This window comes from Siniperca chuatsi, linkage group LG11, assembly GCF_020085105.1.
Source record: "Siniperca chuatsi isolate FFG_IHB_CAS linkage group LG11, ASM2008510v1, whole genome shotgun sequence".
NCBI classification, from domain to species: domain Eukaryota; kingdom Metazoa; phylum Chordata; class Actinopteri; order Centrarchiformes; family Sinipercidae; genus Siniperca; species Siniperca chuatsi.
Window position 1 is genome coordinate 29,065,259 of NC_058052.1, and position 27,084 is coordinate 29,092,342.

At 42.7% G+C, this 27,084-nt stretch overlaps 4 protein-coding genes across 5 annotated transcripts in view; 2 read left to right on the forward strand and 2 right to left on the reverse strand.

Moving 5' to 3' along the window:
* The first annotated feature begins 402 nt into the window (after nucleotides 1-402).
* LOC122884261 (elongation of very long chain fatty acids protein 6-like) lies at nucleotides 403-5,980 on the forward strand. The gene is made up of 4 exons (XM_044213932.1): nucleotides 403-615; nucleotides 2,422-2,553; nucleotides 2,985-3,136; nucleotides 3,900-5,980. The coding sequence occupies exons 1-4, from the start codon at nucleotides 521-523 to the stop codon at nucleotides 4,328-4,330; spliced, it is 810 nt and encodes a 269-aa protein (XP_044069867.1). The 5' UTR covers nucleotides 403-520; the 3' UTR covers nucleotides 4,331-5,980.
* On the reverse strand, nucleotides 4,825-15,826 carry aifm2 (apoptosis inducing factor mitochondria associated 2). 2 transcript variants are annotated; one of them, XM_044213931.1, is made up of 9 exons: nucleotides 15,701-15,826; nucleotides 12,494-12,670; nucleotides 11,882-11,997; nucleotides 10,163-10,282; nucleotides 9,972-10,064; nucleotides 8,994-9,102; nucleotides 8,751-8,903; nucleotides 7,620-7,820; nucleotides 4,825-7,452 (listed from the first exon to the last, which is right to left on the reverse strand). In XM_044213931.1, exons 2-9 carry the CDS (start codon nucleotides 12,666-12,668, stop codon nucleotides 7,301-7,303), a joined length of 1,119 nt encoding a protein of 372 aa, XP_044069866.1. In that variant the 5' UTR covers nucleotides 12,669-12,670; nucleotides 15,701-15,826; the 3' UTR covers nucleotides 4,825-7,300. The 2 variants fall into 2 exon arrangements, with proteins under 2 accessions (XP_044069866.1, XP_044069865.1); XM_044213930.1 differs by having other exon boundaries at nucleotides 15,604-15,741.
* A 558-nt stretch (nucleotides 15,827-16,384) lies between these two features.
* Nucleotides 16,385-22,976, forward strand: LOC122884263. The gene is made up of 10 exons (XM_044213937.1): nucleotides 16,385-16,930; nucleotides 17,013-17,080; nucleotides 17,168-17,288; nucleotides 17,461-17,621; nucleotides 17,734-17,879; nucleotides 18,018-18,174; nucleotides 19,750-19,843; nucleotides 19,988-20,066; nucleotides 20,685-20,758; nucleotides 20,856-22,976. Exons 1-10 carry the CDS (start codon nucleotides 16,917-16,919, stop codon nucleotides 21,568-21,570), a joined length of 1,629 nt encoding a protein of 542 aa, XP_044069872.1. The 5' UTR covers nucleotides 16,385-16,916; the 3' UTR covers nucleotides 21,571-22,976.
* LOC122884262 (NLR family CARD domain-containing protein 3-like) overlaps nucleotides 22,657-27,084 on the reverse strand; it is a 33,444-nt gene continuing 29,016 nt past the window's right edge. The window contains exon 13 of the mRNA XM_044213934.1: nucleotides 22,657-26,206. Coding sequence (XP_044069869.1) covers nucleotides 25,671-26,206 — 536 coding nt within the window. The 3' untranslated portion in view covers nucleotides 22,657-25,670. The remainder of the gene's footprint in view (nucleotides 26,207-27,084) is intronic.

Here is a 27,084-nt window from a genome sequence, read left to right on the forward strand (position 1 = left end):
AAAATCTATTTGAACTAGTTTTACGTTAAAGCGAAGCAGCGTCTCACTGCGCATGTGTACTAACTGTGAGCAGCTGCAGGTGTTGGGGACCGCTGGTCAGTGCATTGCATTGTGGGAGAATGACGGCCATCAGCAGCCACAGTCTCTCGCTGCAGGATTGGTTTAAAACATCCTGATAAAGCTGACATTAGTGATTTTATTTGATCTTATATCTACTTTTGATTTCTAATTAGTGTTTGTTATTTTGTTCACACAGTAACTATTTTGAAATAAGGGGTTTTATGTCCAGAGGTTTGGAGCTGAAACTACAAACATGGCTGCAAAGACCCAGACAGGAAACTCCGCGACAGAAACTAAAGCTAAAAAGCAGCCAACAGGTGTCTCCTGGAAGCCCCGCCCCCTGCAGACAGGCTTTAATTAGGACGGGAACAGGTGAGAGGACAGACAGACGACACCTGGCGGGACTGCGGCCGTCTGAGTTTTCATACTTCAGCAGATTTGAGTGATAAAAACAAACGAGATGAATGAGACGGACTTCCAGCTTCTGCTGTCCGAGTACAGCTTCGAGCGGCGCTTCGACGAGAGAGGAGCGATTGAGTGGATGCAAGCTAACTGGTAAGCTAACAAACTGTTTTTATTTTACTGATTTAAAAGGGTTTGAACTTTTTGTTGTTGGACTCAGCTACTTCTGCTGAGGGTTTAAATCCCCCCGAACAGCCAGGACGAGTGGAAATACTCCGAGAAACTGAGGCGTCGTCAATGGAGACGCTACTTGGCGAATTCCATTCAAATATCTACCACTTTTTAAATGACCTTCCTGTCGTTGAAAGCACCTACTGTTTACAGTGCGAAAGAAGGCGGTTTGGAGATGGTTGTGGTCCAGTCTCTGTTTCGGCGTACACCCAGCACATCAAAAGGCACCCGGTTCATCAGCCATTCACCGTAACCGGTTTGCTCGATACTAAAATGCTCCACAGCGAACAATCAGAGCGCACAGTGATGATCAATTAAAATACCTCCAGGGTTTGTTGGAATAAAGTGTCTTTTTTTGTGTGTGTGTTTAGTTTATGCCGAACAGAGGAGCGGATATTACTTAATAATAAAATAACTAACTGATCGTGTCCGAAGTGTGCGTAATTTACTGACAAACTAGATAATTTAAAACCTAATAATTTGTGAAGGGGGTTTGGTTAGGCTATGTCTCTATACAGAGGAGAGCCACAGATTTGGGGCAAACCCATAACAGTTTAAGTATTGTCGGGATCACAGCGGGCTGAAAGGAATCTGCTCGGCCTGCAGGTGAGTCGCAGGTGAGTCACCGGAACAGTATGTGACACTTACGGTGTATTTTTTTAATGAATCTGGTTATTCCAGTTAAAGGCTTCACCCAGCCCCTCCCAGATCAGATATGTGCCGGAAACTCCCAGAACTTTGGATATTTATGACAATAATAAGTTTCTGCCGGTGAGTCACGCCTCAGGTGTGCGGACAGGTACAGGTACACCTGCTCAGCAGAACACATGTGGGGTCTGTCTGTTGCTAAGTGACGGTGAGCTCAGGTGTAAACAGACGTGAAGAGAAGCTCTAAACCAAACCAGGCTGGGAAATCAATACACTTAAACTTTAAATATGAAATTAAAGTTTGGTGCTAAACTGTTTTTTCACTTAATTAATTTAATATTTGAATTATTTCCATTATTGATTAATCTGCAGATGATTTTTCTCAAAGAATCGTTTAGTCGATGAAACTTCGGGAAAATAATAAAGTGCTTATTGCAACTTCCTGAAGCCCAATGTGACGTCAGCCAACAGTCAAACCTGAAGCTATTGACATTAGCATTTTAGCATTAGCTATTAGCATGAGAATTTTTATATTAGCCTTTTGACATTATTATTATTTTAGCATACGAATTTTAACGCTAGCATTTTAGCATTAGCATTTTATCATTATCTTTTAACATTCAAATTTTAATATTAGCCTTTAAGTGTTAGCCTTTTGACATTAGCATTTTAGCATTAGCTTTTAACATTTCAATTTTAACATTAGCCTTTAAGCATTAGCCTTTTGATGTTAGCATTTTAGCATTAGAATTTTAACGTTAACCTTATAGCATTAGCCATTTGGACTGGAATGAATAACTGAATGCTAACATTAAAGCTAACGTGGTGTTAGAGTAGCCTGTTTGTGTTTTTTGTGATGTTGTGTCTGTTTAATGAAGGAAGCAGCTAAAATAAAGCGGCCTTCTGTAAAATGTGTTTATTTGCAAACGTTTAGAAACATAATTCACTAAAATCAACATCCTGGTTGTGTTTTTAGGTCGTTTAGTTTCTTTCGCAGCTAAAACGCGACGAGAGAGAATAACCTGCTAGTTTTGTACCTGAAACATTAAGTTAAAGTGTTTCCTGTGTCTCGCCCCGCAGGAGTAAGTCCTTCGTGTTCAGCGCTCTGTACGCCGCCCTGGTGTTCGGAGGCCGGCACTACATGAAGCCTCGACCCAAAATGAACCTGCGGCGGCCGCTGGTCCTCTGGTCGCTCAGCCTCGCCCTCTTCAGGTAACGACACGGTCTGATTTGTGTGTTAGCGTAACAGTTTATGTTTTGAGTTTCCAGATGCATCTTGAGTAACCATAGTAACCGTCTTTATTATGACTCTGTCGATGATGTCAGAGTGGAGAGCTGTGACGTGTCAACGCTGACGGGGTCGTTTCCATAGAGACGGCGGTGATTTTTTTATTTTTATTTTTATTTTTTATTTTTTTTAGCCGCCGTCTCCATGGTAACCAGCGGCGTGCCATGTCGCTGCTCATGCGTGCCGTCTCCGTGGCGACGAGCCGCCTGTCACGCAGGTTCAGATAATCCCGGCTCAGGTGTGGGACGAGGTGTCGGTTCACCTGTCGCCGTCCTCAGAACAATGGACGGCCTGCAGTATGAAGTTTCTGTTGTCTGATGGAGTTTCTTCTTCTTCTGTGTGTTTTTGTCTGTAGCATCATCGGTGCGGTTCGAACCGGCTCCTACATGGTTCACGTCCTGAGCAGCAGCGGCTTCAGGCAGTCCATCTGCGACCAGAGCTTCTACAACGGCCCGGTCAGCAAGTTCTGGGCGTACGCCTTCGTCCTGAGCAAAGCGCCGGAGCTCGGTGGGTTCCTTCACACGTTTCCTCTCGTTAACGCTTTAACGCGGAGACGAACATCACGTCTTCTCCGTTTTTAAATGTCTGTAAACGCAGCAGGTCGATCCTTCAGTCTGTGAAGTTTTCTGTTGTGAACATTTAAGGTTTTAAATCGGAGAAAACGGGAACATCAGACCGCAGAAAGGGAAACATCTTCAAATAGACTTGTTTCTATTAGAACTTTTATTTTTTATTGTTTTTGATTATACAAGACAGGTTTTCCAGTGCGTCAGTTATTTCCCACCCCAACAATAGAGCACGTCACTCATTCCTCCCGTATAGAAATGCATAAAAGCCTCAAACGGGAAACAAACTAAATGCTAAACAGCTATCGCAAGGTCCCCAAAAACCAAATATACATTACTGCACACAGAAGATACATGCAAAACGAAACAGAAACTAAAACACTCGTGCAAAGTTACATCTCCTGTAATAGATGACCAGTATTATTGTTAATGTAGTAGTTAAATGGCTTCCATATTCATATACACCCATTTTGTTCTTAATAAAATGTTATTTTTAATCCACGCTGCAGTAACGGGCCTTTTCCAGCTTCGATCGTTCTTTCAGCTTGTCGTAATCTATAAATGTACTAAAGGCTTTAGTTTAAGGTTCTTTGGATATAAATGTAACAGAATCATATATTTTATTTAACTGAAATGAATAATATAACTGATCCAAAATGAAGCTGTGACTAACCCTGAGTTAAACCCCGCTCTGTGTCTGCCAGGCGACACGGCGTTCATCGTGCTGAGGAAGCAGAAGCTGCTCTTCCTGCACTGGTACCACCACATCACCGTGCTGCTGTACTCCTGGTACTCCTACAAAGACATGGTGGCCGGCGGCGGCTGGTTCATGACCATGAACTACGGCGTGCACGCGCTCATGTACAGCTACTACGCGGCGCGCGCCGCCGGCCTGCGCGTGCCGCGGCCCTTGGCCGTGCTGATCACCAGCGCTCAGATCGGTCAGATGGGCATGGGGCTGACGGTGAGCGGGCTGGTGTACCGCTGGATGCAGCACGGAGACTGCCCGTCCCGCCTGGACAACATCGCCTGGGCCTCGCTCATGTACCTCAGCTACCTGCTGCTCTTCTCCAACTTCTTCTACCAGACGTACCTGCGGCGCGGCGGCGAGGGGAAGTCCAACAAGACGGAGTAGAGCCCAGAGTCTCTAAAAACACAAACTGCAATCTGACATTTTCCTCCAACAACCTGTTCAGGGTGAAGTCCTCCAGCTGCGGGCGGCGGCGTCCTCCTCCTCCTCCAGCTGCGGGCGGCGGCGGCGTCCTCCTCCTCCTCCAGCTGCGGGCGGCGGCGGCGTCCTCCTCCTCCTCCAGCTGCGGGCGGCCTCCAGGAGAGGCAGGCGCCGCTTTGTTTTACGGGTCCCGAAGTTTCTTTAACTTGCTAGAAAACTAAAGCTTCCTGGAAGACAGGAAGCAGTCCTGCCCCTGCTGAAGTTCGTCTCCGGGCAAACAAACGCGTCCAGATCAGGAAACGTTTTTAAAAGAGCGAGTTTAAAGTAAAGGCCAGGAGCCGATCCGGGTCCGACCCGTAAACCGAAGCCGCGCCTCTTCATCGTCCAGCTGCAGATTTGAGGGAAAACGAAGACGGAAGTTTAGAAGTTGAACGAACAAAATGACGATTAGGTCTGTTTTTATTTTATCTGCAGCTGATGAAACGGATTTTATTAGAAAACGTTCACTTTTTTTTAAAAAATGCATTCATGTGTTTATTGGCCCGACAACACATGTTCACGCGTCACCACGTCAACAAACGCCGCCTCCCCATCACACCTGCCGCCCCCACTCTGCTCGGACCGGTGTAACTGGTGTCACCTCGGCACACCTGAGCCAATCAGGAGGCCTCTCCTTCTGTTCACAGCTGCACTGAGGTTAAAATCCCTTTTTAACTTTGAGGTTTATATTCGATTTTACTCTGTAAAACATTAACCCGTCAGTGTTTGACTCGTTCATTCAGGAGCTTTGACTCTTTAACAGAAGACTGTCCGAGTTCCCGGAGTCAGAGCTGACGTCTTGTTCTCCGACTAACAAAGACTCAGTTTACGGAGAGAAAACTGCAAATATCTTGTAAACGATTTGAACGACGAGTCTTCGATCAAAAACTGTCAGTTAAATTTCTGTTTCAGCTCTAAACTGTTTCACCAAAGGAAGTTCTTCTTCTTCTTCTTCGTTGGTGAAAGGTGACGTCTCTGAAGGAGACCCGACAGCAGCTCGCAGTCCTCCATCCAAAATCCACAGCTGAGAAGCAAAAGAATCTATTTATTAGTATTTATTTGACGTATGACGGCAGCCAATCGGTGGCCGGAAGTCTCCAAACGCACGCGTTGATTCACTTCCACTAAACGTGTTCATCGTCACTCCGTTATGGAAATCACAGGCTGAGCATTTCTGATTTTGTACGTCTCGTATTTTGCACCAGAGAGAGTTTGACTCTAGTTTTCCTAAAAAGTTAACCAACATCTTCCTCACAAACCTGCTTCCTTCTGCAGCCGTTCATCTGTTGTTATTATTATTATTATTATTATTATTATTATTATTGTTGTTGTTGTTGTTAAAGTGTGTGATTGTGAAAGATTCTGAGTTTTAAAGGAGACGTTCAGCTGTTTGTTAAATGACAGCTGACGGATGATGATGATGATGATGATGATGATGATTTCTGTATGAACACACTGGACTCTGACTCTGCTGTTTAGTCTGAATGAGAAACACACACAGATCTTCAGGTTTAAATGTTTTTTTTTTATTATTGTTTGGAAAAAAAAATGTAATAAAGATGTTTTTGTTTATAAGTTTGCGCCTCATTTCGAGTGTTTTCGAGCTGCAGCAGGTAATGAAGGCTTTCAGTGCAGAGCTCTTCACCTGCAGGAGGTTTCGGTCCACATGTAAAGACAGAACTGCTCCAACTCCAGAACCGGCTACTGTATGAAACCAGGACCTGAATCAGTCCGACCACAAAGAGCTCTGAGCTGGACTTGGATTGTAAAATAACTATATATTAAACTTCTGATTGCATGAAACTGATTATTTAAGTCTCTCAATACCTGAAACGCTGTTTTTCAGTGAAACTTCAACAGAAAGTGACAGTAAAGTGCTTCTTCTATCCAGTGAAAAGTAGTTTTATCTGACCGCTGTGAAAACGTTGCCTCCGGCTTCAGGTCGTCCACGAACGCACCTGAGCTGTTCAAAGTGAACTCACGAAGAAGAAGACGACGACGTGACGTCCGGCCACAGGAAGCAGACTGTTTCTGACGCAACATAACGTGACGCCGCGTCCTGAACGACGACTTCTTCGTCTCTTTTCAGCTAACGAAGCCGCTGAGACATACAGTTGTTTCTCCTTTTTTGTTCCTGTTGTCATGACGACCGAACGAGGATGAAACTCCATGTTCGGGATTTGAAACGCTCTGTCTTCGGGAGAAGAACGCAGCTTTTGGTCCGAACGGACAGAAAGAGACGGAACCGCTTATCTTCTGCTTGAAGTCGCGCCGAAATGCAACGACTCCGTCTTTTATTAGCTTAGCTTCGAGGCACCAGTTGTCATGGTAACAAGCACATACTTTGAGTACGCCTGTACGTCACAGTCGGTTACAGTTTCTGTAAACACACTCAGCTCTCAGCAGCAGGATGAGAGAGAGACGCTAAGTGTCCTCTTCAAGTGTAAATGTCACAGCTGAAACGTTGAGTAGCAGTGAGGAAGCACAGCAGCTGAAAGCTCCACAAGAAAAAAAAAAAAAAAACAGCGTCTTCAATCCCTGATAGAGGAAAAAGGTCAGACATGTTGCCAAAGTAACGTCGGGGGGGGTGTAACAGGCCGGACAGTCTGAACACAGGGTGGTGTCCACGGTCTGCCCGGGGTCACGCACTCGGTCCTAACCAGCTTCATGTACGCGCACCACAGAAGAAGAGTGCAGACGCCTGTGACATCATGATAATATGCAACCTGCTGCTAAACAACATGTAAAAACTGTTGGTGCAGTGAGACCTGATTCCAGACCAGCTTCATGTGAGCATGTAAAAGTAATCAATGAGGGTCCTCACAAGTATGGGAGTATAAAGAGGTGTGTGTGTTTGTGTGTGCATGTGTGTGTGTGTGTGTGTGTGTGTGTGTGTCAGGGTTGTTTCTGCTCCATCTCCCTCCAGCTCTTCCACAGCAGCAGATCTCGACTCTTCCCCAGAGCAACGAGGCAACGAGGCAACTTCAACCCGTTAAACTGGCCCACGCCGTCGTTATAGCCCATCGCCAGCAACATGGTGACGTTACCTAGCAACCAAAAACACAGATGGGCAACCAGCAACACAACCAAAAACACAGGCAGGCAACCAATAACACAGGCGGGCAACCAAAAACACAGGCGGGCAACCAAAAACACAGGCGGGCAACCAAAAACACAGATGGGCAACCAGCAACACCTGCAGGTGTGTGTGTACCTGTGTGGTATGAGGTCAGCTCCTTCCCGCTCAGACTGTTGGCGATGTTGGTAACGGCGACGGTGGCGTGCAGTCCGGCGTGGTACGCCATCTTGGGCTCGTTGACGTTGGCGCAGTCGCCCACAGCGAAGACGTTGGAGAAACCTTCGACCTGCAGGCGATCGTTCACCTTCAGAGCGCCGTTATCGGCCAGACAGCCGGCTGTCAGCAGAAACAGATCACCGATTGTTATTTGAAAATCGTTAGTTTATTAGTTGAGGTCATGTACCCAGAATGCATTGCTGCGGCTGAAAGACACTAACAGCTGCTTTTATGTGATTGCGTGATGGCGGCGCTGGAGGAAAGGTCAGGCGGGTCCGAGCGCCACAGCTTCCATGTTTGATTCTGAAGCACAACGATGGATTAAAGGAACACTGGCCTCTAGTGGCCGCAGCGTTTTGTGGCTTCGGGGAAATATGAGACTTGAAAGGAGGCAGAACCTGAACCAGAACCTGAACCTGAACCGTGCAGTAACTCACTCAACTCCAGCACTGAAGCCGAGCTTCAGTCCAGTCTCAGAGGGAAACACTGGACTCTTTACTGCGTTTATCTGAACGCTGCAGTTACAGATTTTCACACAAAACACATGAAGAGTTTATAAAATCTGATGTTTTGTTATAAATTAAACTCCAACAGTTTATAAGTTCAGCTGAATCGATCAGTCGACTGACAGAAAATGTGTTTTGATGTTTGTTTCTCCTGTAAATCTGTGAAGCTCGGCTTCGTACTTCGTTACACTCCACCACACCTTTCAGTGTTGGCAGCGACGCTACAGAAGCGTTACCAAGAGGGCAACTAGCCGTGTGTTGATCAGTATGTATTGATTATGATGCTGTTGGCACACGCGGTGTTAATCCCTCAGGAGTTTTAACTGATGCTGGTTTTTATTTAGACGTCAAAGTCGCCTTAAATCATCTCAGGAATACTTAAAAAAAAATTCAGTGTTTTACAATCCAAGTCAAGTTCGGAGCACTTTGTCACCGGCAGACTGACTCAGGTCCTGCTCAGCAAAACGGTTCACGGTCTGATCCAGATCACAGTCTCGTCACGCTGCAGGTGTGTGTGTGTGTGTGTGTGTGTGTTTGCGCTCACGGAAGCTGGAGGCGTAGGCCGCAGAGTTGACCCTGAGTCCGGTGCAGCAGATGATCAGATCTGTGGTCAGCCGGTCTCCTTTGTCTGTGGTGACCACCGTGTTCTTCTGGGTCACGTTCAGCTGCAGCTCCGACAGGTTGGACACTTTCTGACCTGAAACACACGGCAGGTTTATAAAACCCCCTGTCAGAACCTGGTCTGAGCCAAACACCTGGTCTGCAGGTGCAAACCGGCTCTTCGTACCCAGCAGCAGCTCCACTCCTTTCTCCAGCAGAACCTCTTTGGCCTGCTGTCGGACGCTGGGCAGCAGCTCCGGGTCGGCCAACCCGATTCTGGCGTGGACCAGAACCACCTGAACAGGAAACAACAACGAGAGGAACCTTTGAAACGTTTCTCTACAGTATAAACAAGAAAGTAGAGTTCATGTCAGTCAGTTACGTCACACCTGTAGCAGATTACAGCTTTTCCCTTCCTGTCCGGTGAAAACCTCGTATCTCCAGGTGTTTGTGATGAAGTGAAGGATGAAGAGTTTCCTTCATGTGCTGAGGAAACTCTCCTCCTCCTGAAGCTGAATAAACTCTTTAACCCCCCCTCGGATCAGCTGGAAAACGCATCGTCACAGAGCTGAAAACAGGCTGTTTCTCTGAGCTCAGGGAGACTTTTTAGAGATACGTGGTTCTCGCAGGACGGCGACGCTGCAAACACGTGATGACCTTATAGACCATGATGCATTGCTGCAGGTTAAACTACCCAACAGTATATAAAGCAGTTAAAATGAGCTCAGCCTGAAACATCTGCAGTAGTAAAATGCAACACACACATGAATGCAGCAGGAATATGAATCCAGAAACATCAGATATAATAAAACACTGACAGGAAGCGTTTTACTGCACAGGGACGACTCTCACTGAACACTTTAAGTAACTTTAGCTGATTATACTTCATACTTTAACTGCAGTGAGGTTTGACTGCAGGACTTGACCTGCAGTGGAGTATTTTCACAGTGGTGTCAGTACTTTTACTGCAGTATCTGAGTACTTTTTCCACCGCTGGTAATACTTTATCTCAGCAGCACAGTTACTAAACAGCGTAATAAACTAAATAACATTTTATCTGACTGACAGACTCAGGTCAGGGGTCAGAGGTCAGAGGTCACAGTGCCCAGACAGACACGGATGACAGCGACGCTCAGATCTGATCAGAGTTCAGTTTTGTCGTCACCTTCTTGTCTGGATACTCCGTCTTGATCTCAGCAGCCATCTCCACACCGGTCGACCCTCCTCCGACCACCAACACCGAGTCTGCAGCCTGGACCTGAACACACACACACACACACACACACACACACACAGGTTGAATGGATGGTAATGCTCTGACTGTCTGCCCCCGGTATCCGTCCGCAGTTATCGTACCTGCTTGACGAAGTCCTCGTACGTTTGTACGGCGGTCTGATACGACGCCACAGTGTTGAACTTGCCAGGGAACGCTCCATCAGTCCCAGTACACAGGATGAGGTGGGAGTACTGGATCTCCTGCAGCACACAGGAACAAACTGGACTGAAACGTAACTTAGCAAGGTGGGAATCCAACCACCAGATGGCAGCAAAATCAGTTATTTCAGTTGTTTGGTTCCTGTTTGAGCCACAAAGAGATAACAGGTGGTATGATGGGATTTAAAAGCTCACTTTTTCCCATGACGATGCAGTTTATGCAAGATATGTGGAGGGACTGCTGCTTTCCATATATTCAAATATTATAATAATTATACGTTATTCACCTTCACCTGCTTGTGTTTACATGAAACTGCAGATTAAGTTTATAATAGTGATAATAATTATTACAAAACTAAAAAGAGATCTACAAACAACTTAGAAAAACACCACAAAAATTAAATTACATTTTGAACTTTTTTGTTTTTTTAAACAAAATTTTAAAACTTCTAAAAAAAAAAAATACAAATAGAGTAAATATTTTTGCATAAAAATTGGTATCATATTTATAAACAAAATAAACGTATTGCTAAATATAAATTCTCCCCACAAATAAAACATAAAACTAAATACAACTTTTTTTTAAAAATGTAATAAAATCTCTTAAAAAGAAAAGAAAAACACAAACAAACAAAAAAAAATAAAGTGATCATAAACATAAAAGTAAAACATAAAGAAAACAAAATTATCAAACATTTAAGTAAAACACCAAAAAAACAGATGTCTTCAAAAATAAATGATTTGGCTGAATTATAAGTTGGTATTTATTTGGGAAATGCACTTGTTCATTAAGTTAGATGTTAGACGTTCAGCTGGTTAGCTTAGCTTAGCATAAAGACTGGAAACAGGGGGAAACAGCTAGCCTGGCTCTGAAAGCGAACAGGATCCACCTACCAGCAGCTCTAAAGCTCCCTGATTAACACGTTATGTTTATTATCACTTTATTTTTTAATACATTTTTTGTTTTACTTTTGTTTTTTAAATTTACTTTGATTAAATGATAATTTAATTATTTTCACATTTTTCTTTTATTAGTTGTACTTTTATTTCTATAACTTTATTTTTGTTTCTTTTTTTATATTCTCTACTATTACTATTATCTACATCAAGTGCATTTCCGAAATAAATACCGACCTATAATTCAACTGTACAACATCCAAGTTTTTTATTTTTATTTTCAAGATTTTATCTTATCTATCGTTTTATGTTTTTTGAGGATAATTCTATATGTAGTAATACATTTAGTTTATTTTGTTCATAAATATTATACTTATTTTAATGCAAAAATATTTATATTTAGAAAATATTTGCAGTTTTTAAAAAAACATTTTCGTGATTATTTCAAACAATTTCTTTAATTCCAAAAGTCTGCAAGTATGAGGAAGTCTGGACATTCAGCCTTTAAGACTTTATAGATTTGATCTGATTCTCATCTTCTAACTTAATATAAAGGACTTCATCAGAAACCCAATTCATTAAATAATGATGTCTCAGCTCCTCAAAAGCCAACGTTTTGGAGATTTCTATTCTGATCCTATCAGATGGATGTCAGTTTCATCTCTGTGTGTCCATCTGTTTAGCCTAGCTTAGCACAAAGACTGGAAGCAGGGGGAAACCGTTAGCCTGGCTCTGTCTCCTCACCCTCCCCCCCTCCAGGACAACCGTCTGTCTCTCGGTGTCGACTCGCTCGACTCGACCCTGAACAAAACTGTCTCCAAACGTCTCGGCGTACGGGATGAAGGTCCTCTGAGCGAAGCCTGCATGGGGGGTCAAAGGTCAAAGGTCACACACTATTACACACACACACACACACTGTGTGGTAAAGTTCATCTGAGTCACCAGGACAGTCTGAGCTCACTGTGACACCACAACAAATGGTAATAATAACTATTTTAGTTCCTTCCTCTTTCTAAATGTATTTTAACATTTAATTTGTTGTTTAAACTATTAAAGCACTCAGAGTGTAAAAAGGTGCAACATGAATATGGTTTATAATACAATTAATAATAGTGATAGTAATAATAACAAAACTAAAAATGAATCATAACAAAATTTCATAAAAATACAAAGTAAAACTTTGTGTATATAAAATAAAGTGATCATAAACATAAAAGTGAGACTAAAAAAAACATTAGAAGACAAAGAAATAAAAACAAATAGGAACAAAAATTTAAATTAAACAAAAAGATGAGATTTTCATAAAATAAAACTGAAAGTGCAGCAGCTGTCACAGCCAGATGAACGGCGTCGTACCGGGCTTCACGGACGCTCTGAGCGCTGCCACGTTGTGATGAAAAGCGTCTCTCATGTCGATCAGAGTGAAGCCGAGTCTTTGAGATTTCAGCTGCTGAGCCGCCGCGATGCCTCCGAATCCGCCGCCGACGACGACAACATGGACGCCCTCCACTGAGGAGGCCTGACCCCCCATCTCTGTGTAGGAACACATGTAAACACACGCACTTGGTTTTGTCTCTTAGACACGACGTTGAATCGACGCGACACTGATTCACTAAAGATTTACCAAAACAAAAAGCGGTTAGTCGTTGACCTTATGGGGACCGGCTGCTGTTTGTCCCCTGATGGGAGGTGAGTCCTCGTAACGTAGTGTGGAATCAGGTTTATATCCCCACAACCTGATTCATACAATTACACACCTGAACAACATCATAGCATCCTGCCAGTGGTGGAGGACGTATTCAGAGCCTTTACTTATGTAAAAGTAGTAACACCACACTATAAAAACACTGCAAGTAAAAGTACTGAAGTATCGTCGGCTTAAAGTATCCAAAGTAAAAGTACTCGTCATGCAAAAAAATTCTTTGGTGGTGTTTTATTTTTTATACAGTACATGTTTGAGTCATGCAAACTTCATTTTCTTCTTCAACAACAAAAAAACTAGAATTATGGAAAATTGCATTTTAGAAAAATACCTGAAACAAGTTCACTGGCATTAAAAACATGTAGGAATATTCTTACAGCTCTGGAAGATTTAGTCACTTTTTTAAAAACAAAGTAAGATATTAAATATTAAAGTTAAGCACTGAAATGACTCAATAGGCTGATTTTTGTTCACTGAAAAATGCAAAATCATATTTTACAAACAGTTCATATGTTTGCTCCTAGTACGCAAAATAACTTCTGGTGTCAAATAAATGTAGTGAAGTATAAAATACAATATATACATATATATACACGCACACACAGTATACAGAGTTTCTACTGATGAACTCTGACCTGGAGCATCGCACCGAAAGAGGAAACACATGCTTGAATCGTCATCGTACTGAAATAGAAGTGATTAAGAAACTATAAAGTTCTCGTTAGCTGAAAAAAGCTGCAGCTGAACTTCAGTATTTAGTCTGACTCTTCCTTCCACAACAGATCCACACTGCGCACATAAATACGAACCTCCAAACCTCAATATGAACTGTGCAGCTGTATTTTATAGGCGGGATTTGGGGGCCCCCCTGAGACCCTTTGGGCCCCTGGACCTGAGCCCAGCAGGCCCGCTCAGTAACCCGTCCATGGATACTAATAAGGATATTTTCCAATATCAGTGAACATCACAAATTCACTTATTAAATAGTCAAAACAATCATTTGTGTGTGTGAGAGAAAGACTTAAATAACTAATAACTAGTAACTCGTCGTAGTAACTCGTAGTACTCGTCGTAGTAGTAACTCGTCGTAGTACTCGTCGTCGTAGTACTCGTCGTAGTAGTACTCGTCGTAGTAGTAACTGGTCGTAGTACTCGTCGTCGTAGTAACTCGTCGTAGTACTCGTCGTAGTAGTAACTCGTCGTAGTACTCGTCGTCGTAGTAACTCGTCGTAGTACTCGTCGTAGTAGTAACTCGTCGTAGTACTCGTCGTCGTAGTACTCGCCGCTCGTCGTACTCTACTCGCCGTAGTAGTAACTGGTCGTAGTACTCGCGCCGTAGTAACTCGTCGTGTAACTCGTCGTAGTAGTAACTCGTCGTAGTAGTAACTCGTCGTAGTAACTCGTCGTAGTACTCGTCGTAGTAGTAACTCGTCGTAGTAGTAACTCGTCGTAGTAACTCGTCGTAGTACTCGTCGTCGTAGTAACTCGTCGTAGTAGTAACTCGTCGTAGTAACTCGCCGTAGTACTCGTAGTAGTAACTCGTCGTAGTAGTAACTCGTCGTAGTACTCGTCGTAGTAGTAACTCGTAGTACTCGTCGTAGTAGTAACTCGTCGTTGTAGTACTCGTCGTCGTAGTAACTCGTCGTCGTAGTAACTCGTCGTCGTAGTAACTCGTCGTAGTAACTTGTCGTAGTACTCGTCGTAGTAGTAACTCGTAGTACTCGTCGTAGTAGTACTCGTCGTAGTAGTAACTCGTCATAGTACTCGTCGTAGTAGTACTCGTAGTAATTCACTTATTAAATAGTCAAAACAATAATTTGTGTGTGTGAGAGAAAGACTTAAATAACTAATAACTAGTAACTCATAGTAACTCGTCGTAGTAATTCGTAGTACTCGTCGTAGTAGTAACTCGTCGTAGTACTCGTCGTCGTAGTAACTCGTAGTACTCGTCGTAGTAGTAACTCGTCGTAGTACTCGTCGTAGTAGTACTCGTCGTAGTAGTAACTCGTCATAGTACTCGTCGTAGTAGTACTCGTTGTAGTACTCGTTGTAGTAACTCGTAGTAGTACTCGTCGTAGTAGTACTCGTCGTAGTAACTCGTAGTACTCGTCGTAGTAACTCGTCGTAGTAGTAACTCGTTGTAGTAGTAACTCGTAGTAGTAACTCGTAGTACTCGTCGTAGTAACTCGTCGTAGTACTCGTCGTAGTACTCGTCGTAGTAGCAACTCATAGTACTCGTCGTAGTAGTACTCGTCGTAGTACTCATAACTCATAGTACTCGTCGTAGTAGTACTCGTCGTAGTACTCATAACTCATAGTACTCGTCGTAGTAACTCGTAGTAGTACTCGTCGTAGTACTCGTAAAATAATCGATTGATTGTTGTAGCTTCTCCTCCTGTCGCGTCACTCATTTTAAGTGTGTTTCCTTCAATTAATATTATTAATACAAATATGGTGCAAAGTACATTTACTCGAGTACTGCACTTGTACTTCACTTGAGTATTTCCGTGTTATGCTACCTTCTGCTTCTAGAGGGAAAGATTGTACTTTTTACTGCACCACATTAATCTGACAAGAGTAGCTGCTTTTCATAAAAACACATGATGAATTTATAAAATATGACGCGCTGTAGTAGATTCTACCATCTAACTGTATATAAAGTAGTTAAAAGCTCCACTTCCAGCAGCTACAGCAGTACAAAGTACTTCTGTGCTGTTAAGGAAGATTTGCAGTGCAGTATTTTTCCACGGTAGTATTTAAATACCTCTTCCAGCCGCCGGCAGCGTGTCCTGCTGCTTCACGGTGACTGAACGTAATGACATAATCACGTGTCTAACAACTCTACCAGGAAGTGGACTCACCTGCAGCAGGTAGGAAAGCTTTGTTGGTTTGAATCTCTGGATTTAAAACCGTAAAGTCTCCTGATTCACTGCGTTTTGTTTCCTGCTGAGGTTTCTCCTCCTCTGACGACACCAGCTCTCCACCAATCACAGCTCCGCTCTGTCCACCTGAGGGGAGGGCGAGGAGGGGGGCGGGCTCTCCTGCTGCCTTCAGGTGCTGTGGGAAATGTCGATGTCTTACAGCTTGATCAGAAATTCACCATTTCAAACTCACAAATCAGACACATTAAAGTGACAATACGTTTGAAACAATATGAAACACAAAGTGATAAAAGATGGAAACGAAATAAAACTAAATACAAATGTCAAAATCAAATCACATGAGATTAAATGAAAACTCAACTCTAAATTAAATTGCCTCCGTCTGTTATTGATTACTTACAAAAAAGAATGGAAAGAAAAATATGTTTCTAAGAGCCCAAATTATAAATGTATATATAATCTGCTGTCAATATATTAAATTTATTAAATTACATATCTGATTTTTGAAGTTTTTTTAGAAATTTTCAACAATTTTAAACGCTATTCAGTGGGGGAAGACAATGAGATGCAGTCGAAAGCTCTGGAAAAGGTCAGCAAATGAACTTTAATTTAAGTTTTCATTTACAGACACGTGTGGTTTTGGGGGCATAAATAGTAAAATACAAAAGCACAGTTATATTACTCGTAAAGCACTTTAAACATCACCAATACGTTTTGTTATATAAATTAAGTTTAAATAATATGAATCAAAATCCGTCCGTCTTCTGTCTGCTGAAAGGAACTCGTGCTTCGTCCAAACGGTCTTTTTTTTATTAAATAACACCATTGATGATAAACTGTCATTGCTACAGAAGAAGAAGACTCGGCACGTTACAATAGTTTAGTTATTTAAGACGCTTTAGTGAACTTTCCGCACTCTGGTGTTGACCTTTGACCCCTGTGAAGTCAGTTACATGGTTTGATTTGAGTAAATCTCGTGCTGCCGGTGTTAAGTTCCCTGTTCTTCGCTGGTGTTGGTGTGTGTTGCTGCTTTGCAGTGTCTGCCTGAAGGTGCTGCCTTCATGAGGAAGCGGGAGGGGGACTCCCTCCCTCCTCCCCCCCCGAGCTGCATGAGGAAGGCTGAGTCTGTCTTCTGACTCCACTCCCCCACAGAGTGTGTCGCGGCTCGGTTGGGTTGTTGCTGAAGGAAAAAGGCATGGCGTTAAACAGGTAAACTAGATGCTCGGAAACGGTCTGTTGCTTGAACCATCAGTAAGACTCTGCATTAAGACTCTGTGCTGTTTGCTCCCAGGCGGGATGTCCTCCTCCTCCTCCTCCTCCTCCTCGTGGGACAGATTGCGACTGCAGCAGCTCTCTCTGGTACGTGTCGTGGACTCGTAGACAGTCTGTCTGTGCAGAGCCTCGTTCTCATGACCCCTGTGTTCGTGTAATGTCTGTTTCGTGCAGGAGACAATAAAACAGGCCAAACTCTTGACTGTGTCAACGACATGGACGAATGGATATTTTGCCGCTTTGAGGCGCAAAACTGCGTCGAATATAATGTGACTGTCCGAATGCACGGATTTGGGTGAGTTGCTGCTTTTGTTTAGTGTTTTTGTGCGAGTCTACAGTGTTAAAACTGAACGTGTTGGAGCTTAGTTTTGGTTGAGAAATCAATCATTTATAATAATGATTCATGTCAATAAAATAGTGCCAGAAATCTAAATGCTGAATGGATTCGGAGTGTGTTTGTGTCGCAGCCTGTCCCACAGGGTGAAGGACTGCATTTTGAAGCAGTTCGACGCTGGACGGTGTTGCTGCTCTGTCCAAGAAATCTTTGTTATAGGGGAGACTTTTACGGCAACAGTGTGGAAAGGAGACATAAGCGTGGAGTCCAAAATCATCAACGTCAGAGACAGCTGTAGGTTGACTTCTTTTAAATGAAAGTTCGTAAACTGCAGCTGCCAAACATCATCTGATCCAGACCCAGAATAACAGGTATAATTATAAGTTTCTTATCTCTTCTTCTACAGTAAAACCCAAAACCCCAACAATCATCTCAGTGGAGGAATCCAACGGCAATTTTCAAGTCATCTGGAACCAAAACACGAAGAGCCGTGTAATCAGTAACGAGCTGACTGCTTATGTGACTTACCAGAAAAAAGGAGACACGGGACAGGTTGGAGCGATGTCTTAACACTGAGATCCTTTGGCCTGGACAGAGTCACGGGCCTCTGATTATGTCCGGTTGCCGACAGGTTAAAGAAACTATGATTGCAGAACCCTCCTTTTTATAATCCTTGTTTCTCCACGCCAGGGATTCAAATCCGACAGAACAGTTAAGGGACTGAATTACTATGAAATACCTGGCCGACACTTGAAGCCAAGTACGACATATGTGGTCAGCGTGAAAAGCCACATGAATTGGAGCGGCCTCTTCAGTGACAGTAGTGAAGAGTGGGAATTCACGACCCGTAGGTTTCTTTTTTGCCACTTTTCGAGCAGTATACTGTATAGGTTTATTTCTCAGACATGATAAAACGGCTTAAATGTAGTGATGATCCACATCCAGCTGTGTCATGGTAGTGCTGATATCGAATCATTCACAGAACAAGAGGAATCCTGTCCGGTGTGTTATAAAAGAGGCCTTCTTCAGAGACCTAATCGCCTGAGAAAAGCGGAGGATGGCAGCTTAATAGTAGCCTATAAGAAAGAGTCACAAAACAAAGGAGATATAAATATTAAAGCTGAACCACGCAGATGAGCATATCGTGTCAAAGTTTAAGCATATGAGGAGTGTGTGGAATATGTGTCTGATCCATTATCTGAAATCTAGGGCCTCTGAAAACCTCGGTAACGCTTTAGATTACGGCCAACGTACAGCGTAATTACTCAGTTTCGGTGTAATCTTCTGTACTAATGGTGTACCAGTCGTAGGCTACAGTACGTACCAACACATATACAGTACGTAGGTACTGGGGAACAAGATGTGCAGTTATGGAATAAGGGGGATCTTACAAAGAACTTATACTGAAGTTATTTTTTAACTACTGGGTACCTGTTCTATTATTACAGGGGATGTTTGCCCAATTTGAAAGTGCAAGTGAATTATTAAAGTTTGACGGAGCATTTTTATTTTAACCGGCGCAGCTTTTCCAGCCTTTACGGCGCCGGTTTAGCGGCCCGCGAGTCGAGTCAGCGAGTGAGGAACACACACACAGGGAGAGCAGAGATAATTTCACGTGGCGTGCTCTGAAACAGAGCTTTTAATCCAGAACGGACTCTTTCACGTTCAGTCTTCCCAGTGTCTCGCATGTTCCGAGACAAAGCACAGAGCATCTTGTGAGCCGGATAACAAGGGGGGACAGGTTTTGCTAACACGGGGGATGGCCACCCCCCCTCGTCCCCCCTCAAATCGCCTGCTGTGTGTGACCATAAAACTGAGCAAAAATCTGGACGTTTGAGGGAAGATGGAGTGATGACTTCTTGAGTTTCATTTCAAAACGACCTTATTTCCAACAAACAGGCAAACTACATTGTATTTGTATTGGCAGCCTACGTACTGTACTGGTCCACCGTTAGTACAGAAGATTACACCGTAATCCCACGTTGCGGGCTGTAATTTAATGCAAAACCTCAAAATCAAACAAATAGTTAGTAACTTATTTTCTGTTCATCTGCATTGTAAACTCAATTTTTAAAAATGTGCTCCAAAAATAGCAAAACCCATATTGTTATGGTGCTGCTTTAAATTTGAATGCAGTTTAATTTATTGCGCATCCATGACAGCTTTTACTCCAGCAAGGGGAAGTGCTACCAAACCGCTACGCAACCACACTGTTGCCACATCTGTTATCTGCGTTGGTATTAACATTAGCTCTCAGTGTCAAACACAAGACTTGCGCTACACTTATTTAAACTCGGTTAAAACAGCTCCATGGCAGTCATTCATCACCACGATGTCCTTGCACTTCTCTCTGGTTTATCTGTGCTGTACATCATCTGTACAAAAATGGAGTGATTTTAAAACTTACTTCATTGCTTCACAGCTGTGTCCCCTACTGTCCTGCTCTTGGCTATCATCATCAGCCTCAGTATAGCTGCAGTCATCATCAGCGGAGCTTTGTATGGCTGTTATGTAAAGTAAGTCGTACAGACTCAAGATTGTTTTTGCCTGGTTTCTCTGTTAGTGAATTATATAAAAGGCTTTTCCCTTAAATACTGTAACTTCTGTGTTTGTGTGTCATGTGTGTAATTTTGTTGATTTATTTGTGCTTTTGATTTTAGGTTCAAAACAAAGTGGAGGGACACTGTTGCCAAATGTCCAAATCCAAAACTTCTTATTATGCATCCAAGCAAGCAAGAGGTGAGGCACCCAGAGATGTAAACGTATTTTTAATTAATTGCCCATAAACAGTAAAGTTATAATCCTTAACTTTTTCACAAAATCATGCAATTTATTGTTGCCATTTTTCAGCCATAGCCATTCCAAGCATCTTTCTGTCATGACTTCTCTATATTGAGGTTTTCGTTGTTAGTGGCGGGGTCCGCCATTCCCGCACTGGATTCAGATTGCCTTCACTTGATGAGGGGTTCACAGGAAACAATGCAGCATGTAATCCAGTGTTACCAATATTTTATTTTGGAAAACTTCTTGAAACTACAGCATGAAAACAGATCGTGGTTGCAATTATTATTGACTTTTTTATTCAAACAATCTGAGTTTGTTTGGCTGCACTGTAAACAGATACACCAGCTGCTCTTGTGTTGCACAACGACCATGAGTGTCACCAACCCAACCACTGACATCTTAGTGATGAATACTAAACCTCTCCAGATACTTTTAGAAACATGACGAAGTCCATTTAAAAAGTTTCTGCACTGTTGAATAGTTCATGCAGAATCTACTGGAAAAGAAACCGACCCCTGAAACTGAAATGTTTCAGACCCGTAGCTTTAATCGTTTTTATTGTTCACGTTGCAGGTCTTGAAGCCTGTGCCACCCGTCATCTCCTCTATCTGTGTTGAGCTCCTTGTTCCAGGTGACAGCAAACCATGGTTCGTATGGCTGCACTAGCACATCAACAATACATTTCTTAAAGGATTTCTAAGTGATTGTATTGGACGTTTAAGTAAACCGTTTCTCTGTATTCAGGTCGGAGGAGTCACTGAGAGACACTAGCAGTGAAATCAGCACTACCTCCTCTAACACAGAACCTGCTCACATCGTAGCCGGTGTCCAGGATGCCCTTGATAAAGCCTTCGCCAATATCAGCCTGATACCACTGTTGACCACCAATCCACTCGGAGAATTAAAAAAAGACACTGGTCTATTCACCGCTCCCTACAACCCTTGTGGTGGCTTTGACAATAAAACCTATTTCGCCCCCATTCCCAGCTGCCCACATGAGATTATGACCGATGGCTCTGAGGTTCAGACGGAGGCTGAAATGCTTTGTGACTCTGCACACGATCCTAGTGAGGGTGACATTGCAACCTGTGCTGACCAACAGGTACCAGCTTGTCTGCTTGTTACCTTACCACCAGTGGCTTCATCTCTTATGACAACAGACATGTCATATCAGCAGTGCAATGCAGATTCTGGGAGATTTTCTTCTGCAGAAGACTCCAGTTTGTCCTCCATCTCTAGAGGCACCGACACAACTGCATCATGCGACCCTGTGTCCAGAGTTAAGGGCTTTGATGAGGTGGTCAGTGGTGCCACAAAGCTAAATGGAAAAACTGAAGAGGCCGCCATATGTGGTGAAAATCCCTGCCACGGCCGTGTGCCTGCAGGCTCGCACAGCTTTCCTCCAGTGGATGACGACTATCAGGCATTTCAAAATCTAGTGGAGCAGCCCGATATTTAGTTTGAGAGAAGTGTTGAGAAAGAGAAACATTTGAGCAAATATCCAGATGAATCATTCACCGTGATGCCTCGTCCAGGGTGGCCAGCGTCTCTCTGAGCTCCAAAGAAATGTTCTCTCGTTGCTCGCTGCTGACCAGTCCATGCCAGTCATCACTGACAGCGGCTATCAAAGTGTGTATCCATGAATTTTCATGCATTCTTGAATTGTGAACAAGTCCCTGATCTTTCAATCGTACCATATGATCTCTATCAGCAGGTGGAGTTTGCCCTGTTGTCATGGAAATGTATAATTTATGGGATCATGGAATTTCAGATGTTTTTCCTACATTTCCATGACAACATCTGCCAATGAAGATTTGAGTTTACATTGTTTTCTGTTTGCTTTAGTGATTCAAATAAATCACATCTTTGCACCTTAAGAACAGTCAATCTCTTGAACTGTGCGTGACTGAAACATCCATAAAGTTTGTACATAAAAACATTCATGTAAAATTTCGGTCAGGAACAGAATGCACTTGTTTTGAGACAAAGTTTGAAATGTGTGCTTGCTACAAATGCTTTAACAAAACAGCCACAGTCAGCTGATGTAGCTCACTTTTCATATTCGACTGAGGTCATTTGTCACATTTAAATCGACATAGCTCATGGGAAATATTTTCCTTAAATGTTGTATAGAGCTAAGAGGAACACTGAAGTCATGTCTAACCATTCAGCCTGTAGTATTAGTAAGACTTCAGTGGAATATGAGTCAACAGAACAGCTCTGTCTGAGCTTGTTCTGTCTTGGTCTGTCATCGCAAGGAAATAGCTCGTGTACCCAATTTTGGTGCCAACACAGAGCCTTTTAAGGGCAGAAATTGACTAAATGCTGCATCTGAAACAAGCCACAACATCATCTGTCATGCTGAGCTGGTGCTGTTCGGGGTTGGGAAATCATTTCCTCATAGCGCTTCTGTGGAACTGCTGAGCCACTTTCACAGAAACACACTTCACTGTCACACAGTGGGTGATCAACCATAATAAACCTACACTCAAATTAAAACAATGGAGTAAGTCTCTTCATCAGTGAACACACTGAGCAGGTTGGATTTGTTGTAACATAACTTTATTCATAAATCATGTAGAGACATGCTGAGAGAACCAGTTCAAAGTGCTGATGTGGTACAACATTAAAGAAATGTTAACTGTCAATTATGAAATTTTCAGTGAGTTACAGACTTTCGATGAAAAATACACAAAAACCAGTTTGGATAAAATCACTTTATATGTAAACAGACTATCACAGTTTATTTCCTACATTTTTCAGCTGTATTTGTATATATAAACAGTCAAACAATATTTTTTACAACACTGAACTGTTCTATAATAATATGTTGAGTGTTTATCACTAAAGATTTGTATACATTTTTATAGGTGTTTGTGTAATTTTTTCTTGTATATTGGGTTCCTGGCAGATTTATACTTTGTTGAATGAGAAGTCAGTCTTGTATGAGGACAGTTTAAAAGAAAGAAAATATAACCTGCATTACGGGGGGCCTCATTTATCAACCATAATAAGCCATGGATATGCTCATTTCTAAACAGAATCAGATTCATCAGTTTCTGCTTGTGATTGAGAATATTTGTACATCTAGATCCACTGCTGACCATGAGGACCAACAAACCCCCAGCTGCACACAGGTGTGATCACAGGTAAACTGATCATTAAAAGGTGCAGTATGTAGGATTTAGTGGCTTCTAGCTATGAAATTGCAGTTTGCAACCATTTGAATCCCGCTCGCCTCACCCTCCCCTTCCAGGCGCGTAGGAGAAACTACGGTGGCCACGGAAAACGTGAAAGGCCCTATCTAGAGCTGGTGTTTGGTTTGTCTGTTCTGGGCTACTGTAGGTGGTGCAACATGGCGGCCTCTGTGGAAGGGGATCCGCTTCCTCTGTAAAACAGACACTTCACCTCTCTATCTAGGAGTAAGAGGCCAGGAGCAGCAAACCAGACCACCAGTTAGTCTATTTTCTCATACATCGTTTAACCCATAGTTTCCACCCAGACATCGAGATCCCTGATTCATCATTCGCTGGCCACAATCTTCAGTCAGACCTTGCCGAGCCTAATACAGTAGACAGACTCGGGGCCAAAGAAGTTGAGGAAGACTTCATGATTGGTACATTCGCTAGCCCTCAATTCCAGGCTCAAGACATCAGCCCTACTGGCATCATTAGTAGGTAGTAATCCGACAAGAAGAGACTCAACATCAATCTTTCTTCTCCCCACAGTTCCCAAACAGCCAGCATCAACAGTCTAGATTTATCAATGCATTAAACTACCATCAATCACACTATCAACCTCATCTTGCAGGCTGTGGTGCTTGGATGGCTAAAGCTGACATCACTAGCACCTTCAAAGTCCCGCCAATACGCCCCTTGAGGCAGATTGTGATTTGTGATATTGGGCTATATAAATATAACTGACTTGGCTTGATTTCTGGAGTTTCTTTGGTGTTTTCTGTCAGGTTTTTGAGACCACCACAGCACTGAGACTGCTCTTGTTCAAGTCTTCAATGACATCCACTTAAACACAGTGGCAGAATTTCCGTCTTGGTATTATTGGATCTCAGTGCTGCATACGACACGGTCGACCATAACATATTACTTGACCGACTGGAAAACTGGGAGGGACTTTCTGGCACAGTATTAAACTGGTCTGAATCCTAACTAACGACAGGGACAACTTTGTGTCAACAGGTAAATACACATCTGAGCAGACAAAAATTACATGTGGAGTTCCCCAAGGCTCCATTCTGGGGCCTCTTCTGTTTAATATCTACACACTCCCACTGGCTCAGATAATGAAAAACAACAAAATATGTTAAAATTATGCAGACGACACACACATTTACATAACAATGTCACCGGGGGACTATAATGGTCCAATACAAGTGTATTGGACAAATCAACAATTGACTGTGCCAGAATTGTCTTCAGTTAAACAAAGATAAAACTTAAGTAATTGTTTTTGGAGCTGTACAACTACTGTAACGGGGTCTTTACAGGTCTCTAAAAAAATTTATCAGACAGCTGCTGCTGATTCAGAGGCCTGCTGCTCGCGTCCTCACTAAGACCAAGAAAGTGGATCACATCAGTCTAGTTCTAAGGTCTTTCCACTGGCTTCCTGTCTGTCAAAGAACTGATTTCAAAATACTACTGTTGGTTTATAAAGTACTTCTTCTTTTAAATCAAGGCTGAAGACTTTTCTGTTTGCCACTGCCTTTTATTAAATCGAATAATGATTCTTTTCTTACACTGCGATGTAACTTTTACTCTCCTATCTGCTCGAGGTTTCTGCCTCTTAAAGGAAGTTATTCCTTGCCACTGCTGCCAAGTGCTTGCTCATGGTGGGATTTGTTGGGTCTCTGTAAATAATATTATAAAGAGTACAGTCTAGACCTGCTCTATAGGAAAAGTGCAATGAGATAACTTCTGCTATGAATTGGCCCTATATAAATAAAATTTAACTGAACTGAATATGTTATTCACCTTCTGGATGACTTCCTTATCGTCTCACCATCATACAGTCTCACCATACAGTTTCCTCAGAGAAAACAGTAGGATCCAGCACGTCTCTTGAATTTCTTGATATCACCTTAGACTCTTCTTTTAAGCCTCCCTGACAACTAAGAAACTCCACTGCATCTCTCTGTACACTTTCAACTACCTCCTAACCCATAGATGCACCAAGCACCAATCCCTCTACCTGCTTGGTCACCTGAATTACGACATTTCCACTTGAGATTACGGCCGGTAAATTACATACTGGTACATACATGTACGTACAAGGAAACAAGGTGTGGAGTTAGAGAATAAGGGGTAACAAATTGGGAACTTGTTCTATGCAGACTTTGATAAATGAGGCCCCTGGTTTGGATGGAGCAGTGAGAAACAGGCAGACTTCACATCCTTTACTTGAAGAAATATTTAATATGGAGTGGTATTTGTTGTTGTACATGAGGTCTTACCACCAGTGAGAGATCAGGTTGGTACTAACTAACATCAGCTGTGCGTGATCCTGGTCAGACTGAACTATCTGGTCAGCAGTGAGAACGTTTCTCTAACAGGAGGAGAATGAAACTGAACCAGACCAACCAGCCCAGAACCCAAACCCAGGATAAAGAGGTTCAGTGAATGTGGTGTTGAAGGTGTGGAGGTGGATCAGTGTCTCAGAAGAGACTCTGAAGAAGGACAGAGTACCAGCAGGACAGTCCACATACACTGCTACTCTGTTAGAGACAGAGGAGGCGGAGGAGGTGGATGTTCCTCTGTTATTGTGCCAGACAGTGTAACCATCAGTCGAGCACTCCAGACTCCAGGACTGATCATTCCTTCCAAACCTGCAATCATATCTACGTCCTCTCCTTCTGATTCCTCTGTAACTCACTGATATATCAACATGTCCACTCCACTCGACTTCCCAGTAACAGCGACCAGTCAGACCATTACTACACAGCAGCTGAGGCCACTCGTCAAACCTGTCTGGATGATCAGGATATGGCTGATCCTCCTCCACATATGTCACCTTTCTGTTGTTGTCAGACAGTTGGATCTTTCTGTTTGCTGTGTCTGTGTCGAGTGTGAGTTCACAGGAATCTGATGGAGAGAACGAGACACAACACAGCTGCAGTTATTAATCTATCATCTGTTTGATGACGACATCAGAGATTTGAATGAGTGATGTCACAGTTTGAAGATGGCTGAATGTGTGCTGCTTTGCACTTACACTTCCTCAGACCTGGTCTAAGCCATCGGACTCCACCAGGCTCTATCCTGAAAGGAGGAGGGGGGTCAGACCAGCATGCAAACATGGACATTACATTGCTCTCATACACAGAGGTTTGTTATTCTCTACAAATGGGCTTACATGTTCACATGTAGCACTTATTATTAATCAACTGATATTTTAATTCAGTGGTGCTTCTCATTGGCCGATGACTACAGCTAATTATTTTTTACTTCTTATTTATCAGAAAATAAGATCTAAGACTTTATCAGTGTTCAGTAACTTGATGATGAGACCACTGTTCACATCCCGTCTCCTCGCAACAGTCAATGATGGTTTTTATTATTTGTAATCTGGAGGTGAAAATATCACAGTTCAGCCACAGAGCTGCTGACGATGTGTCTCCTTGACACATTCAGTGACTGTAATAACTGTTTATTTACAAGCTCTTGGTTCAAAATTAGAGAATGGCCAGAGAAAGTACCAATGTGTAATGTTTGCCATCAATTTGGTTATTTTCATTTCTTCAAGTGTGCATTTTGGTGACTATTTTGAAAGTTCTGTTAAGAAGCTATTAAGGTTTACACTTTATAATTTGCCTCTCTTAATTATTATTGATAAAACAAGTTGCGCCAACTCAATAAAGATAATGGAGGTCTTGCTTTAAAAATTTAAAATTCAATTCAATTTTATTTATATAATGCCAATTCATCATAACTTAAAAACAAGGCTATCCATACCTGAGAGT